Source organism: Tyto alba, unplaced genomic scaffold (genome assembly GCF_018691265.1).
Source record: "Tyto alba isolate M040663 unplaced genomic scaffold, T.alba_DEE_v4.0 Super-Scaffold_2, whole genome shotgun sequence".
Classification (NCBI taxonomy): domain Eukaryota; kingdom Metazoa; phylum Chordata; class Aves; order Strigiformes; family Tytonidae; genus Tyto; species Tyto alba.
Genome location: NW_024881282.1, coordinates 56933122 through 56946497, shown reverse-complemented (window position 1 = coordinate 56946497; position 13376 = coordinate 56933122). Strand labels below are relative to the sequence as shown.

The window sequence follows — 13376 nt, the reverse complement described above, 5'->3', positions numbered from 1 at the left end:
ATCTGCGGCATATGCACCTAGTTATGCTTGGCTGCGTACTGTCATATAAGCACTTTGTGTCAAACTGACCTAACAACAAACAAAAATATCACACAAAGAAATGCTGTTAACACTGGGACACAGAATGAAGAGCACAAGAAAAATAATATGTTGCCTTCCAGCCCTACTGTTACTGTAATAAGGGCATGACACACATGAGAACTGCTAAAAGACTGAATTTATTTCTAATCCCTAGTTGTATAGTATGGTCAGGATTTTAAAAGTTATGCAAGTCACGCCAAATGGAAGACAGGAGGAGGAAGCAGTGTTGTCAGCCTTTTCCAAATGAAAAAGCAGGCTAGCAAAGATAAACAAAGCCTTATCAATTAAAAACAATAAAGTACAAACTTAACAGCAATAATAAACTGCACTCGCAGATTATGCTAGGTGTAGATCAAACTGAATTACTTGAACTACCTCCTCCCAAAGACAGGACACAATTCAGGCTTCTTAAACGTATCATATTCCAGCAGGGAAACGGGCCATATAATGACAGACTGTAGAAAACCAGCACCCACAAGGGCACCTCTAGATATGATCACGCTGAGTGTAGAAACTCCTACACCCTCTGAGCAGCACACCATATCTCTGCCTCGCTTGGTTCTCACTGTGCAAGTGTCAGCAAGAGCTACTCATGATCTCTGCTTGGTCATTTTCTCTCAAAACCTCCTTTCCCTGTGACCAATATGTCGCTCCTGAGGACCTACTGCCTGCAGCCTGTGTTTCACAGAATCACTTAAGCTTGGAGGGACCTCTTGAGATCATCTAGCCCAACCCCAATCATTTGTGGATGCCCTGAAGGGTTTAGATTTTTTCCCCATTAAGAATCTGTTTCTCTCTCTTTGCAATGGTTTGGATCTCTCATCCTAGCTTTACTTCACCTCTGGCTTTCTGGGGTATAATTGTTTTTTACCCACATTAGGATTAATTGCTTTTGGCTCACCAAACTTCTAAGTGTTAAGGCTGATTTATTTTCATACAACACAATCGTGAACTTAAAAAAGCATTAATATGAGATCCATCCTAATTTCCCAGATGACCACAGTGATGTGGTCTGCATGAAAGATTAATTTCTGACACAAGAGAATGGTCAAGTCACCAACTTAGAGAGCTCTAGAAAACCCAAACCTTCATCCCAACTGCAAAAACAGCTCAGCAAGGCAGGGAGAGGAAGGCCACTACTGGAAAAAAATTACACCTGAAGCATGCCAGACACATCCAACAACTCTGTAGCTAGCCACAGGTCTCTGGCAGCAGGCTGAGCAAACAGCAGCAGATGGGAGGAGAAGGCAGGAGACTAAACCGTAGAGAGAATTCAGGTACCAGCAGATACGAGGGGGGAAGTGGCAGAGGGACCACACCTGAGGAGAAATGAGGGACATCCAAGTCACCAGTCATACTGGCATTCTCAGAAAAATCTCTACTCACCTGATATCTGCTTTGATGCCAGGAAAATAAAAGGTTAGAAAGATTCTGAATTGGGAACATCAAAGAGTAGGGATACCAAGGCATACCATACGCACAGCTCACATGTGAGCAGGGCAGACAGACACAAAGTACATTGGAGACTCAAGCTACTGTTGCCAGAGGTCCCATGGAAGCTGAGGAGGACCAGAGTTCAGACACTCCTGCAAAAATTTTTCATTTAAATCAGGTATTAATGGAGTCCATGCTTCTATGAATGTGCCTGATAGCCCCAATGAATCAGCTACAGGTTTTAAACACATGCACAATTTATAAGCTTGGATGAGTTAAAATTAGAAATGCTTCCAAACCCCGATTTCCTTGTCCTTGTAGGCTTCTTTTAACCGAGTACCATTAAAATATACTTAAGTGCACCTAAGAACAAGTTTAGGGAGAATTCAAGGGCACCAGTTGGATTTTAGTAAGCATTAGGTATTTGATATCCTTTTGTGTCTTTGAAAATCTCTCCCTATACTAGAACAATTCCAACAACACCCCAGATTTTCAGAGTCCATAAAAGACTTGCAGGGTCATCCACCCCATCCTTAGCATATTAATTGAATGTCACACTGACTACAACATAGCTAATATTTCCTCAATTCTCTTCTTTCACCCTATATTCAACAGTATCAAAAGTCCGGAGATTTTCACCACTTCCTTTCAGTAACTATCCCACAGTCTCAACTAGTCCATTGTGAAAGTCTCCTTTTATCTTAAATCCTCTCCATTTATAATATCATTACATTACTCTTACCTCTAGCTCTTTGAATAATTCCTTCATTTTAAACCTCTAAGAATCTTCTAATACTAGACACTTATACAACGCTTTTGTCATTGCTTGGACAAGCTGTACATACTCAAGTTCTTTCAAAAGCTTTCTTAGTAAGCCAGTCCTTTTTACTATATAATCAGGTTTGCTGTTGTTCTCTTCACTCCCTGCAATTCATTGATATTTTTCTGAAATTGAGAAATCCAGAGTAAATGTAGTAACACAGACACAATCCCAGTTTAAAAAAAAAGATTCACGTTCCCAGATCTCTTACTATAGTATGCTTTCCTTATGCTTCAAATGATAATCATGTATGCAGGGATTCTGAAAAAGAGCATCACTGGACAGGGTACACAAGGTTTTCCTCAAGTCTTGAATGGGTGCTGAGCAAATGTGGGGACTGTTTCAAGTTCAAGGGATATTAGCCAATGTTACAGGAAATCTTAAGAGCGCTTTTGGAATAGCCATGGCCCAGCATGCAAATACATACTTAGGGAGTTATTAAAACACAGATTATTGACCTCAAAACCACAAAAGCTCAATTGGAACCCTTCTGGATCATCATACAGCTGTACTTAGAGACTGGTAGACTTCCAGACTACCAGTCAAGGCTGGCACATGTCTTCTCTTGGTAGGATAAACAGTGTGGATATTACCACCATCTAATTATACTCAAATAAGCATTTATGCTGGGAAAACCATATAAACATTGCTTTAACAGAGAGAACAACTCTACCACTGGAGGTCTTTTTCTTATTGTACTCCTTCTATATTTTCAGAGAGGGAAATTGCCACTCAAATTCCACTAAAAGAGTTCTCAGTTATGGATCGCTAGCAATATTGATTGTAATGGCTCCTTTGGAAACATTACAGTCTATCGTAGCAATGTTGTTGCTGCCGCAAATATGTTAATCTGCTAAAAGGTTTTTGAAGGCTGTCCTGAGAAGTCTCTTTTAGTCTACTCATCCTCTTAGACCATGCCCATTGCTTTAGCACCTTGCAAAACCACAGAGTTGTGAGTAGCATCTCCCAAGATGGCCCAACACAAAAGTCAGTTTTTGAAGCTTGTATTTCTCTCTGAAGCCATCAGGATCACACACCCTCAAAAAAGTAATGCCCCAAAAAAAGAAAAGCAAACAAAATGTTGTTTAACATAGAAAATAAAGAGAAAATTTTGCTGTAAAATTCTTCTGTGTTGAAGATGGCTACAGCATTTTTTCCAACTAAATATGGTTCAAATTGAAAAAAAAAAAAAAAAAAAAGAAAAATTTACTCCCTAAATGGGACCGTAACTTAAATAATATATTTGATACAAGTTTGTTTTAAGTTTTTAAAGTTCAATAACAACTACCTGAAATATCTAAGTGAACATTCATAATGAGTATTTTTCATGAAAAACAACACCAGGCAAAAAAATGAAAAACTGAAGTACCCTTTCTTATCATATTTCTTCTCAGATTTTTCTAAGAAGAAATCTTTTGTACAATGCCAAGATGGAAAAAATAGTATTTCTTAAACATTGAGACAAAATGTATAGGAATTTAGCCAAAACAGATGGACAGAAAAAATTTGGTGAAAATTCCTTTTTCACTCCTTATTCAGCTGTACCTTAGCAGTGCAAGTAGAATACAACTGCTCTATGGATCTGCACCTTGGCATTCAACCAAACAAGACAAAATATAGGGAACTGAAGAGTCACTACATGGAAGTATAGTTTCCCGTGACAGCTATACATAATCTCCAGCTCTTATCCACTGGTTTTAAATAACTTACGAGCTCAGTTCTGTACTTCCCTTAAGACTCTCTGAAAGCAGTGAAGTTAAGCATTCTTGGAGTCATTTTTCCAAGCCAGCACCTATATGTCCTAGAGGATACAGACTAGAAGAATGCAAGCAAGGGTTTGGGGAGAGTAGGAAACATATTTCTCACAACTTATAAGCAAACAGTAGGGGAAAAACAAACATTATAACTGATCTAAACGAAGGGATGTGTAGGAAATGCTGCCGTCCTCTGTTAACCTCACTGGAGAATGAACCGTGCTGCAGTGGGGGGAGAAACCATAAAAAAAAAAACCCCACAACATTAACCTAGCTAGTCTCAGCCACACTTTGTGACTGCAGAACTATGTCACAGCAAAAGCAATTACATATGGGTAGCAAGACCTCATTTTCCCACGTCACTACCCCTTGCTAATGCAATCCTCCCCCAGCAATATGCAAAGACGTGCTTGACAGCTACCCAGAAGAGTCACTGTCCCCCCCCCTCAGGGCACACGTGCTGCAGGCGCTGGGTTCTCTGGCATGCCGGACAGATGCTGTCCTGCTGTCAACATCACATCTTTAACTTCAGCCGAGACCACTGCCCCCTCATACGCTGCCAGGAGAGGCTGCCTGGTGAGCAGCCGTCTGTGTTTGGCTGCTCCCGATGGGGACATCGACACGGGAAGAGGCCTCCTTGGCCTCCACTCCTCCAACCATCCCACCCTTTCTCACAGCACCAACCAGGGCTCTGCCCCCCCATCACCACACTGACACCGTCTTCATGTATTTTCCTTCCATACATGCCCCGGCGCTGCACATCGTACACATTTTTCAGCTTTCTAACAAATATGCTGAGTCGTGCCCTGAGATAGTACCGGCTTCAACAAAGGTTTTGTTCTTGGAATATTTTAGAACAGGCTTCACTGTAATGTTAGGAACAAGCTAATGCAATTTTAATTGTTATTAATCAGTACAAATTGTTTTGGGCAAAACCAAATGTATAAACAGAACATGGTTATTTGAATTTACCTGAACAACCAAACACTCATTAAAAAGAAAAAGTTTTAGAGAATCAGCATTGTTCCAATAGAAAGCAGACCCCCAGGGACTTCAATTTATTGTAGATATTAAATGCAACCCGGCTGTGAAAAGCACTGGGTCAAGCCCACGAGAGCACAATAAAATATGACATTTCTCTAAATGGAATCACACCCTCACTGATTAATAAATGCAGGTACTAATTCGCTTCAAAGGTTGAAGTAGCAGAGGCTGGTTACTTCAGCTGTCCCACCAAGCCCAAGCAAAGCTGTGGAAGTCATGCTGCTTGGCACCGTCTCCCAAGGGGATCTGGACAGGTAAGGTACGGTGCCTACATCAGCAAGCAGGTATCATTTCTCTCCCCATGCTCCTAAGAATTTAACAGACTGAAAGGTGACAAGAGCCCATATCAAAACACGTGGCAAGAGATGTGAGTACAAAAAAAAAAAAAAAAAAAAAACCCAGAGACTATGGAGGGATTATTTAATTTCTGCTTATTTCCTTTCCTCTCCCAAAAAATGCACTCTAGAAAAATAAAACAAAAAAAAAAAATTTGTGTAAAATACCTTTTCTTGCAACAAACAGTGACATAATTTTTAGAGTCATACTCAAAACAACCTTATTGCTCTACACTTATACCTTTGTGATGATTTATGTGCCTAATACACACTCTCAGCAACATTATTTATTTGAAACTTTCACCATTAAGACATTCACAATCCACAAATGCTACAGGTCAAGTTTTCTGTCATTTCTTAACATTATTGTGTATCAACTATGCACTACTGACTATAGATAGGGTTTACAAACTTTTCATCTCTGGAAACTTGAGTTTCCTTGGTATCTGCCATATATTAGGTCCCCATTCACTTACCATTTCTCAATCCTACCCTCTGCTGCACCATTACAAGCATCAATCACAAGTCTGCAATATTTAAGTTTTTTTCTTCCCATAACTTTTTCCCCTGCTATTGTACAGGTAAGCTAGCATGGCAGTAGCTAGCAAGAAACACCGGTTCCAGTACGAGGTATAGTCATGATTATTCAGCAGCGTATGGTTACACAGTGGGTAAGCACAGCCTAGCTCCCCACGCATGGTAACTCAGCATGGTTTGGGATGGGAACTGGATGCAGGATTCTCACATTCTACCTCCTCCTTTTTTGGGCAGGCTCTTCAAGCAGCAGACACTTCCCAAACACCTCCTCTTGCTACCACTGCTAACAGGAGGAGGAATAGTCGGCTCTTCTGGAGCGAGGGGATGCCTCGCGGCAGCAGCCCCTGCTCTGCAGGCCCTAGCAGAAGCAGCCCAGCTCTTCAGGGCTCTCCAACATCCAGCCCAGCTCCCCAGCAGCATCAGTCACAACCCTGGCAGCATCATACCACCATGGCTACCGTTTGCGTGGGTGCAGAGGTCACTTTGGAATGTGCCAGAGGTGGAAGGGGATGGGGGAGTAGGAGGAAAGCATAGGCTGTTCTGTTAGCAGATATGCCAAAAATCTGGCTTTCTCTGGCTACCGTGTTGCTTACACCAGGCATTTCTAACATTGAAAAATACTCCAGTACTTACTGAAATTAAACTCAATTATTTCAGTCTTACTGAAAACTATGAGGTGAGGGGTTTTCTTTGCCTCTGAAAAATTCTGGGAATTTTTATTACCTACAGATGACCTCTGTGCTGGAGGTCCCACATTTTGAGGAGTCAGTGATTCTGAGAGAAACCAGCTTGCTTTGAAGACAAAAAAAACTGCAGATAGGTATTCACTCTGCAGACAGCCATGCCAGTTGGCAACATTAGCATCCTCTCCCCCAGCTGTCTGTAACTGCTCCTCTGGGAGACAAGTACAGCTGGAGAAAGGGGATTTTACTCCTGAAGCTGGCTGACTTTGCCATCAGCAGACATGGGAATGCTCATATGATCTCTTGCTTTGGAAAAGTTGTGGGGACAGTAACCTCTAGCTCTCAGGCGGTGACAAACAGCTGGGAACAGTAATATTTTCAGCAAGCTCAGCTGGAACATGAAGAAAGCATCTGTCCATAGTTTCAATGACAGGTGGCAAGGAAAAAAATGCATGTGAAGCGCACAAGCAACATAAATCCTACGTCTATGAGAGAAAGTCTGCTCGCATCTCACTTTAAAGCTTTATTTTTAGCTCCTTTATTTAGTAACGTCCAGAGATGGCACTATGGGCCAAAAAAAAAAGTGATCTTTCCAAAGGGATGTAAAATATATATATATTATATATAGTAATATTGTCTTGCTAGCATTTTAAAATAATGGGCTAATGATCCAGTCATGCAACAAGTAACAAATCATTTACACCAAGAGGCCTATTTTAAGGGTTTTTTTCTGCCAGCAGTTTGTGCCAGCAAGCCCCAATTCAAAGAACAGTAATGCTGAGTCCTTTCATGCATCCCACTGACAGATTAAATCATCTCTCTGCTGTTTTAGAGCACATCTTGTTCTCTATCAGAATATACTGTGTCTTACCTCTAGAACTGTCCCTTCTCATCAGAAGTACCTAAATATTATTTACAACCATATTAAGAGTTACATATCCTAACTGACAGAGAAAAAGCTTATCTTCTGAATGAGTTCCAAGTTCTGCATTCAGATACACAGGCTCCCACATTTTTGTGACTGCCATGCTCTTTTTACCTTTTCCTTAAATTGTTCCTGTGCTTGTAACCATCTGACTGCACTCTTCTGTCCACCCTTTAGCTTCCTCTTTGAGCAGTATATACACCTTTTGATGGACATATACTTTCCCCACACATCACTTGGCTTTCATTTTTGGTGTCTCCCATCACTGAATTTACAGCGTACCTTCCACCACTCTCCACTGCTGTTGGAGGCAGTTGGAAGGTGTCTCCATTACTACACAGACACTCTTTGGACAAAGATAGTCTGATGTGTAGTATTTGCTCTCAACAGGAAGTAAGATCCAAAAAGACTATCAAAATACTATGCGTATAAAATATAATATAATACAAAGTCTACATGAAGGAGGGACAGTGACAAAAAGTTACTGCCTAGGGGAGTGACAGAGGAGACTAAGTTACTCTTGCAGCCCTTATTTAGATTCTCACACCTCAGAACACCATTTCCTACTGCACGTTGAAATACCCAGCTTCACTGGGACCTTGCATGTGCTCAACATTAAGTAACCTGAGCATAGACTTAAATCAGGTATGTCTGACCCATCCCAAAACCTGCAGCACCCTCCAGCCGTTGTGGTTTTGTCTGCCTTTTCGAATTTCCCTGCTGTTACCTATGCAACAAGTGCTCCTGCAGCAATATGATTTTCATATTTGCATGGGAAAATGGTTACATTGATTTTCACCTCCACCGATCTCTTCAAATTGTAAATACACTGCATTAATACAAAGAAAGAATTCTAAGAATGACAACTGGTATTTCTCCAAAAGCTCTCTTCACCTGCATTAATTACACTTCAATCCACCCACCTGATTTGGGCTTTAGCTTTAGTGTCATCCCTGTTTTGCAAAGGGAAAATGAAGGTATTGAAAATTTCACTGACTTATGTAAACAGTCACCAACAGAGAAAAGTTTGTGGTTTAGATATTCTGACTTCTGTTCTGCTGCTCTGACCAGAAGAGGAATAATTTTCCTCTCAACATATTTTGACATCATAATATCTACTGTTGGCTAGAAAGTGCTGGCAGATGTTCACATATAGCAACACTAACATTTTGGAAGACTTCCTCCTGTTTCCTATTCATAATTGTATCTTCCCACAAGCTACATTGGAACATTTTACAATTACTTTGCAAATCACATTTCCAGAAAGAGAAGTCCCTGCAGCTAACCACAGCCAGATTACAGTGGCATTCAGATGCTACCATCCAGTACAAGCAAGGAGCATCAGGCACCTTAAAAGCTTTAGAATTGAAGACCACAGCATCTAATCCTGCTGAAGACAGTGGAAACAGCTCTCTTTCCCAAATCTTATACTTTCTGTAAGATTTGTACAGTGACAGAGCAGATTGGTACACAAAAAGAAAGTCCAAGTGACTGCAAATTTCAAATGGCTATAATTATTTCTAAATCAGGAACTGTATAAGGAGCAATCTAAATGCTCTCGAATGGACTATAACAGACTAAAGCTACCTTCAGAGAGTAACTGCTTGCTGTGTTATATGGCCTAGAAATATAAGTACCTTTGAAAAAAATCAATTACACAAAGAAGAATGTCAGAACAGCCGATTAGATGTTAAAACCCTTGTATTGAAAATTGATGCTACATCTAATTAAGCAGTCAAAACTGACTTTTCGCCTAGAAACATAAGGAAAGAGACTACTCTGCTTTATCTGCATGTACAATTTTCCCATCATATACCTTTAATTATCTGTTACCTGTTGGCAGTTCAACCTGCCACTTTCATAATTTCTTTCTAAATTAAACAGCATTTAGGCTTTCTGTATGTTTTAAGCATATGTAAAATAAGGCTTTACACCAGTTGAAACTGTGGTCTATCAAAAAAGGCAACGTATTAAAATGTCATAAATATGCATATGATACAAGAAATTATTCAATATCTAAAGAAACCAAAAGGCAGAGGATCACAAGTTAAAGCTTCCAGAGCAAGTTCATAGATCGTTTAAAGTCATTTGTGTCCTTTTCACAAAATCACTTGGGTCTCTGGCTAAGGCTTTAGCTGGGATGAGGAAAAAACACATAGGCAAAAAAAACAAATTTAAAGTCAGCACACACATATATTTGAAATTCACACACTACAAATACATAAGTTAAGAAGCATACATTGCAGCAATGTTCCCATGGTATGAGCTCTAAGAGCAGAACAAAAATGACTAAGTGGACCCAGTGGTCTGATGAAGAAAGGAAATCTCTCTGTTTCTAAATGCAAGTTCAAAAATGAAAATCTGCCTGCTCAGTAAGGACCCCATTCACTATAAGAAAATCAGCAGTCATCTTATGCAGTAGCAGGAAAAGTATTTCCAGTCGTGCAGGGTGCTGAAGACTTCCCAAGGGATACTGAGTGACTTCAGCCACCACCAAGTGGTTTTGTCCTTGTTATTCCCTCAATTCCTCTCAACAAAATAAAAAGGCTAGTGTGAAAATTTAAAACTCCTATCTCTTTTTGTTACGACTAAACTGCTAATCCATTTGGGAACCATGTACACTCATAATTACAAAGAAAGAGGGAACAACTTGAAAAAAATTCTTTAGTAACCCAGTAATTTTTTGTCCTGACACTGGGAAAATACACAATAAAGAGTCTCATTCTTACAAACCTCTAATCCTGTTACCACCGATGCCAAAGGGAGTTTTCACTTCCCCCTCACTCCAACCCATTATAGCACAATGGGGCCTCAACGCAGAGCCATACCTTAAAAATTACAGCTATTTTGGGACACAAACCCCACAGCCACACCAACGTGGTGCCGCTCGAAGCGGCCACCCCTTCACAGCGGGCTCTGCTCTGCAGCCACAAGCCCATCGCGGATGTTTCACACCGGCATGTGTCAGGGTTTCAGAACGCAGATGCCCATGCGTCCAGAGTGACACATGCTGGCTGTACCGGGGAAGAACACTAGAGAGATCACCTTAAAAAAAAAAAAAAAAAAAAATGCCTTTGGCAACTATTAGCTTCTGATAAATTATCTCATTAATGCAAACATGAAAAAGAAATTCCCTTTCCAGATCCTATCTCCCTTGAATTATAACTCTTCTGGATGGGAAACAGCCTCTTGCCTGTTGCAGTAGAAATGCTTTCACATCTGAGCTGAAACTCCTGGCATGACACAAGCAGTCAGTAACCAAGTCCCCCTATTTTAAAACTACAGGCTGATGCAGAGATTTGCTCTTGCTTCGCCAGATGTTGAGCCATATTCCTTGCTCTTGTTTAGTCACATTTCTAAGGAGCATTTCATCTTTCAGAGGAGAGACTTGATTCTAAAGGCCATCTTCAGGTTTTTAAATTAAAGTAGAGGGCTTTTTTTTCCTGAAAACATTCTTGACTCCAGCTTCATTTAATGTATCACTACATTATTAAAGTGCAATTCAAAAATACACTGATAATGAGTGAGTATAGGCAATGTAACCTATGCCAATAAATTCAACTAGCCATTGAGAGTTATTTACTGTCCTTTATGAATTACAATATGAAGAAGTTTAATTATCTTTTAATAAACCTCCTAAATGTATTTTTGAAAGATGGAACAAGGTTACTATTTTAATTCTGTTCCTAATATGAACAACAACAACAAAAAAAATCACAAGCACTGAAAGAGACTAAAACTCATTGTTTCTCATGAGGGGTATAGCATAGAAGCTCACAAGGGCCACTTTCTCATGGTAAAAAAGGGTATTCTTATTTTCAGCATCTGCCTCACTCCTCCGGGGCACTTCATTTCAGTATCTTGCTCAATTCACATGAAACTTTCAGTGAGCATTTCCTTAGCTGGAACTAGGGTATGTTTAGCATTTCCCAAGTAAAGCAGAAGAGTGGGTGGTGCTATTATTCATCACTGCACCCCACGACTCACAAAATAAGCCATCTGCCATCCCCGTTCCTGCTATACTTTAATTAAACGTCTACCAGTGAAAGAAGGAGGGGGAAAAAAAAAAAAAAAAAAAAAAAAAAAAAAAAGTGGGGGGTGGGGGATGAGAAAGAAAAAAACGAGGGTGGGAGGAGGGGGGGTAAGAAGGGGAGTGGAAGAAAAGCGGGCAGGAGGGGCAGGGAAAGGACGCCGGGTGCCTCAGGAGCGGGCGCCCCCCGTGCGCGGCGCTGGGGCCCGGCGGCGGCGGGAGTTGAGCGGGGCCGGGGGGGCCGGGGGGCGGCCGTACCTGGGAAGAGGAAGGCTTTGCTCCCGTTGTGCAGCCCCGGCACCTGGCGCACGCCCTCCGCCGAGCCTCCCAGCTCGGACAGCACGTCGATCTGCAGCGAGGGGTCCACGCCAAAGCCTGCAACTGACCCAGAAAGTGCTGTTACCCCACCCGGCGACACTGCAACTTTCCGAGTCCCCCCACCACCACCACCACCACCCCCCTCCGCCGCTGCTCCCCGCACCTCCGGCCCCTCGGGGACCAGGGCATCATCGCGGCCGCGCTCCCCCCGGCCCCGCTCCCCGGCGCCCTCCCGGCGGGTCCGGCATCCTCCTACCTGGCCCCAGGCAGAGGAGAAGGCAGAGGGTGCTCAAGCGGCTGCCGGACTCCATGGTACACCGAGGCGCTCAGTCCATAGTCCCCCTCCTCCGGCTGACTGCGGGTGGAAAAAAAACCTCCGGGGCAGAGCGCTGGGTCCCTTCCCCCGCCTCTCACCGGGAGGAGCGGACCCCCCGCCGCCCCGCAGCGCGCATCACGCCGGGCGCCGCGCCGCCCCGCCGCCGGCCGGAGCACACAAAGGCGAGGGCGGGGGGCGGGCGGGCAGCGCAGCCCTCCGCCCGCGGCAGACAATGGGGGGGGGGGGGGAGCACCGGCGGAGCCTGCCGCCGTGCGAAGGAGCGAGGCCGCGGCAGCCGGAGGCGGCGCGCCCTTGCCCCGCCGCTGCCGCCCCTTCCTCGGCAGTTGAGCCGCCGCAACCGCTCCGCCCGGCTCCCGCGGGAGCGCCGCTCTCCCTCCCCGCCGGCCAGCGGGGACCGCGGGGAGGGGCCGCCGGTTTATGCCGCGGCCGCGGGAGCCGCCCACCGCCTCCGCCGGGCCGGGAGGCACCGCCTCGCCGCCCCGGGGATCGCCGGGCGCGGAGGGGAGAGGGACCCGCCGTCGGGGTTGCGGGGGTTACGGCGCCGCTGGGAAGTTTGAGGGGAGCTTGGCCGGGGCCGGGGGCGGCGGGGAGGGCCGGGCTGCCCCGCGGGGGGCGGCGGCCGGGCGGCAGGGGCAGGTCGGGAGGCCTCGGCGCTCCGCTCCCGTCCGCCCCAGCTGAAGTCACCGCTTGAATCCCCGAGCCGAGGTAGCGCCGTCCCGGCTCCGGTGAAACCTCAGCCTGCTCTTTAAAGACAATTCGGCGGGGGGGGGGGGGGGGATGTGGGGAAGAAGCCGGGACCTTTCCAGTAGTTGACTGAGATGGGAATGCGCCGAGCTGGCGCGGGGCTGTCGGCCGCAGGTTCCCGTTTGCCCTGTCGTGAAGGACGATTTGACACGGCGGTCCTGTCCCCGGTTCCTTAACAAACCCTCCTCCACCCCAGCAAGTGACATTTCCGTGCCTCACTTTGTGTGCCTGTAAAGGGGGATAAGAATAGCCTTATTCTTCCCTTCCCTTTCATAGACTCCCAATGTGCAAGGCAGAAATGTCTTGTTGCCAGTTTGTCAAATTCTGCAGAATA

General features: G+C 44.2%; 1 protein-coding gene across 1 annotated transcript in view; it reads right to left on the bottom strand.

Moving 5' to 3' along the window:
• NELL2 (neural EGFL like 2) overlaps positions 1–12721 on the bottom strand; it is a 154998-nt gene extending 142277 nt beyond the window's left edge. The window contains exons 1-2 of the mRNA XM_042792589.1: positions 12218–12721; positions 11902–12024 (exon numbers count right to left, since the gene is read on the bottom strand). Of these exons, the coding sequence (XP_042648523.1) occupies positions 11902–12024; positions 12218–12272 (178 nt within the window). The 5' untranslated portion in view covers positions 12273–12721. The remainder of the gene's footprint in view (positions 1–11901; positions 12025–12217) is intronic.
• Positions 12722–13376: the final 655 nt, after the last annotated feature.